The 5369-nt window shown below is 33.1% G+C and overlaps 1 protein-coding gene across 1 annotated transcript; it reads left to right on the top strand.

Moving 5' to 3' along the window:
• Window positions 1-380: 380 nt before the first annotated feature.
• On the top strand, window positions 381-5365 carry LOC111390186 (GDSL esterase/lipase At4g10955-like; the record flags this gene model as incomplete). The annotated part of the gene is made up of 4 exons (XM_023015192.1): window positions 381-528; window positions 1423-1533; window positions 3805-3903; window positions 4735-5365. Coding segments are annotated over exons 3-4 (693 nt in total), but the record flags the coding sequence as incomplete, so codon positions are not given.
• Window positions 5366-5369: the final 4 nt, after the last annotated feature.

Raw genomic sequence — 5369 nt, forward strand, 5'->3', positions numbered from 1 at the left:
TTTTTTCTTTAAATATAGTGGAAATCTCAATGTAGATAATATAGATAATAAAATTCTTGTTCAAATGCTCACAATGTTGGAGAGGATAGAAGAAAAATACAATGAATATCAAGATTTTAGAGAAGAAATCACAGGGAAAACAGGTTAATGCATTTTGTAGATGAATTGAGGGATTTAATTGAATTGAAAGGGGTATTTTCTATGATGAGGATATTTTAGATATTTGACATTATTTGTTTATTGTATTTTATAAATGAAGGTCATTTGACCAAGAAACATTAAAGAAAGATTATTTTATCAAAATCATTATTTGACTAGACTTTTTTATCAAATCCCCCTAAATAATATTCGCTCGAATCCGAGAGAGAAGCTATGTTTAAAACGCCCTTTCGCAAAGTTTCTTTATCAAAGTTTGATAAAGACAGAAAACAGAGAAAATCATACACACGCAAAGGAAAAAAATTGACAAACCGAGAACACTATTCAGATCTCATCTTCCCTTCAATTTTGAATCAACATTCTGTAAAGGTATTCCAATTTTGTAATTTTTCGTCGGAATTAATTTTGGAAGGCTAGCAGTGTTTATATATCTTTCTTGAATCATTGAAGGTTTTTATTTTATTTTATTATTTTGTATTATTAATTTAAATATCGAAATGTTACTGTCTATTAATATTAATTAGTTTTTAGTTTATTCTCTTTGGTCCCAGATTCTAGTTATGACTCATGTGTGTTGCTTGCCGTTGGTTGTTTAGTAGTAGAATTTGATACTCGGCTTGTCTGAAGGAAAAATATTTTCCGTTGTAATTATTTACATGAAAAAAGGTATTTTGTATTGGGTTTTGGTTGATGTAATGAAAATATTTTGTTGTGGGCAGTGGGGGTTGGCAATGGCAGTGGGTGAAAAATCTGGAGGGATTGATACAAAGTTTTTTTTTGTTCGAAAAATGTTGTTAGGACAACGTTTCTTGTCGAAACGGAAATAATTGAAAAGTTAAGCATGAAATTTTACATTGAAACTTTGAAGAATGGACATGGGCAAGTAGACACATGATTTTTCAACATAAATTAATTTAAATTATTTACATTTATAGAGTATATCTTTATTTCTTAATTTTATTTTCAACAAATCCTTTTTAGTTTATGGTTTTTGTTGGTGAAGTCCTTTAAACTGATTCGTAGCTATTTGTTAGATATAAATAACTATGAGTTAATCCATATATTACTACTAGTGGGGAAATAAAAATTGATAGTTGGCATAAAAAAAAATTCGACTTCAGTTGGTTGAACTTTTCACGTGTAATCCACCACATTGCTTGTTGGATAAGTGTAGTGTCATGTGTATAGTTAAAATTAGAAAGAAAGTTCATGTAACTTTTCACTCACGATACACCACGTTGCATGTTGTTTACGTGTCTTCAGGTATTGTCAACTAACACGACACACAGCTCCAATAAGAGGGCCGGTGATTCATAGGAAAAAAGTGGAGACTAAATTTTTTGATTGATTTTGTTTGCTGGATTGTTTTGGAAGGTAAAGTCAAATGGGACATTCCACCAATACGAAAGTTACTAGATTAAGTTTAAGTTCTGTGACTTCTGTCTCACGAGCTATTTTGCGAAGGAAACTAAATGCGTACTATGATGTTAGCTATGGAACTGTAATATTCAAAAATAAAAGATAAAAAATGTATGAATGTATGAGCTTTCTGAAAAATAATGCTTGTTCTTAGTTAGAAAATAATTTTGGTGACCTAGTGCTTTGATTGAACAAAACGTCTAAAAGTTGAACACCATTATCAAGTTATTATGCTGGGATCGAAATTCATGTTAGAACAGTGTAAACTTTTATTTGGTTACTCTTTGTGATTCCTAAAAATGATGCTAGAAGCTTTCAGGAAAGACAGAGATGTGGGATATGTAGCTAAGAGGTAATGAAAAGGTATCGGTTTAATTTTATGTTGGGAAGATCTACTATGGAAATCTTTATGTACTTTGAAGATGGATGGAAAAACATGTTGAAAAGAAGTATAATTTCCAATTATTTTTATTGATTTAGAAAGGCAAATGATAGAGTTCTTACAGGAGCTGTGTTAGGTTCTACTAGAAAATCAAGTTTTATTTAATATTTAAGAAAAAAGAGAGATATATGATTAAGCAGTCGCAAGTGTAAGGTCTGGTGGCGATGATTATTACTATAGGCTTGTGTCGAGTTTCTGCTTAGGTCCTTATGCTGTTAAAGTTCACAGGAAAATTTTATTTAGAAGTTTTTAAATGGTTATTAGATGAATTATACTTCTTATGTGAACCCTGTTGCATGATGTATGCTGGAACCCATTCAAAATTTGATATATATATATATATATATATAACGTCACAAGTAGATGAAGAACCTTAACCCAATGATTTCTTGAATCAAGAACTGAGGTTTAAAAGGTTGAACGTCACAAAGATTGAAAATTTTTAATAAAACCTGGATAGGTCTATTAAGAACAAGATTGAAAGCGAATTCTCACTTTATAATTAATCTTTCAAAATAATTTGTTCTTTATTTGTAATGAATAAAACCTTATATATATGAGGACTCAAACAAACCTAATTAACTGGTAAAACATCAAGAAAATACTAAATAAATAGAGTTCTAATCAAAACGGAAAACTAAATTCATGTGGATCAATTTTGTACGATGTATAACGCTCCACGGAATTTGCTCTCGTGTTTTGAAATTTATTGGCTCACACAAGCGAAAATGTAAAGCAATATGTGTGCGTTGCTTTCTAGCTAGGCTCCCGGCTCCACTTCTTCCTCCTTTGCTTGAATCAACTGTACCAAGGTTGGTTCTTCTTCTTTCACGCTCATCTCGAAACTTGGTATCTTACTTGTTGAACTTGAACACTCGGCCCACGTAGCTTAGACAAGTCCTTGCATGGCTCCCTTGATCTTTTTTTGCTTTTGACCTTGTTATCGGCCCCTTCTAAACATATAAAGGATCCTTGCTAGCTTGCTTTCCGTGATACTCATCAAGTTCAGTATTGAAGGATTGGATGTTGAAGGACAAAGCTTAGAAGATGAATATAGTAGAAACAAATATATTAAGATGAATGTGTAATCATAATACAACAGATCAAAATAAGAAATGGGGATATACTCCTACGAGTCCGACCTGATGTGGTATACAAGTTAAGGATAAATTAAGAGAGGAATGGCTTGATGGTTTTTTATATGTTTTGTGCATGCCTAAAAATTCACTAATTTATAGAACAATGGGCCTAGTTGGACAAGTTAGAAGAGAGAGATTTGGTTGCAAGATGTTAGATTTCATTAGAGTTTTGAGTATATATAGAGCCCGTTTGGCATAACTTTTGAAAAGCCAAAATGAGTTTTTAAGATCTAAAAGCTGTTTTTGAACCCGTTTGACTAATTTTATGAATGATTCTTCTAATTAGAAGAGCTTTTGGTATGACTTTCTCTAAAATTACTTTCGGAATATGAAACTCTTTCAAAAATTAATTTTCAAACAAAAATTAAGGTAGCTTCTTTCAAAAACTTTTTTACCGAAAGCAAAAGTGCCAAACGGACCCATGGTCGAACCGAGTTGCGAGAAGCACTTTGTTGTGGCGAACTTCACTTTTATTGGAAATAAGACTTGATTTATTGATAGTTGATATTTTATATATACTTTGTACTAATAGGAAAGTTATACTTTCCTCTCTTGGTTATGATTTGGCTTATGATTGACCAACCTTTTATTAAATCTATACTAGATTAGAGTGCTTGTGACATCTTTACATATAAATTTGTGCAGATCTGAGGAGAGAAAAGTACAAAGTTAATAATAAATAATGGGCTCAGAGGGAGAAAATTTCGATCATTCAGGACCCTTGCATCTGACAACAGTTGACTGGTATGACACTTACACTTTGTAATGTTTATGAGTATCTGAAATGTTAAGGATATGGATTGTAGAGAGATTGCATTTAAGAATCTGCTATTCGTAATTAAAAAAAAGTAAAGTAAAGATAATAGTAATGATAAATAATCGGGGGACTTATTACGCTGCAAATATGGCACACTGAAAACTTGCAGCCATTTCCTAATCTGCTTGACATCATTTGAGTTTGACAACCGAGCAAAAACTGGTGTAATTGTATAGCGGTATCTGAAAACTTATCTTGAGGATGCCCTAAAGAACGAATGGTATCCTTATGAATATTTAAACCAAAATTGTGAAAGCATTTAAAGATACATGACCAGTTGAGAATCGCGATGTTTAAGTACACGATCTAAAAGTGCCTCCTCCTCATATTCAATTCTTGATATAACTTACAGAAATTTTTTTCAGTCTGAGATAAAGCAACATTTTGTGTTGGAAATTCTCTACCATGCCTGCAAACCGCTCTTTCAAAATTTTACCAAGAAAAAGTCTCTGTTAAGAATAAAAATTAATAGTTACAATTAAAGAGCTGCTGCATATTTGGTTATGCTTTATAGTTAAACTTATTTTTCAATAACTTTGTTTCCAGACATGTTTGAATAAGTTACTTTTTTTTTTTTAAGGAAAAATAGTTATTTAAATAGTAAGGTAGGGGTTACTTTCAAAATGTGTAACTACTTATTTCCAACTTTTAACCAACATATCAAGTTTAGTTAAACATATTTACTTATAAGTAAATTCTCAAGTAATTTTTTTAGTTTAGCCACACATGCACCTGATCCTATATGCTGTTTTTGGCAGGACAAATTTCAGTCACCGAAGGTCTGTTGCAGCTAGTTTGGTTCAGAGTGTCTACATTTTGGAGTGGGATCGTCAGGAGAAGCGGGAAGGAAGCGAAGCCCTTGCCCCTCCTTGGTGGAAATTCTTCAATTTTCAGCTGTACAGACAACTGATTGATGATGCCGATTCTTCTGTCTTTGGTGCAATCTATGAACTCAGTTGCACTGCATCAGAAAACATCCCTTCGGCACAACAAGCCCCTCGATATATTGTCGCTTTTCGAGGCACTATTACCAAGGGGGATGCATTTTCACGAGACCTTGAATTGGACGTCCACATTATTCAAAATGGTCTTCACGGGACATCTCGCTTTGAGATAGCCATACAAGCTGTTCGACACGTGGTGGCGACATTTGGAAATTGCGGTGTTTGGGTAGCCGGCCATTCACTGGGGTCGGCCATGGCAATGCTTGCTGGGAAGAATATGGCAAAGAGTGGAGTATTTCTTGAAGCATTTTTGTTCAACCCACCATTCTTTTCTGCCCCAATTGAGAGAGTCAAGGATGAAAAGATGAAACATGGCATAAGAATTGCAGGCAGTGTGATTACAGCTGGACTTGCTTTTGCTATGAAACATAAGGACACAAAAAATGGGT

This window comes from Olea europaea, unplaced genomic scaffold, assembly GCF_002742605.1.
Source record: "Olea europaea var. sylvestris unplaced genomic scaffold, O_europaea_v1 scaffold657, whole genome shotgun sequence".
In the NCBI taxonomy this organism is placed as follows: Eukaryota; Viridiplantae; Streptophyta; class Magnoliopsida; order Lamiales; family Oleaceae; genus Olea; species Olea europaea.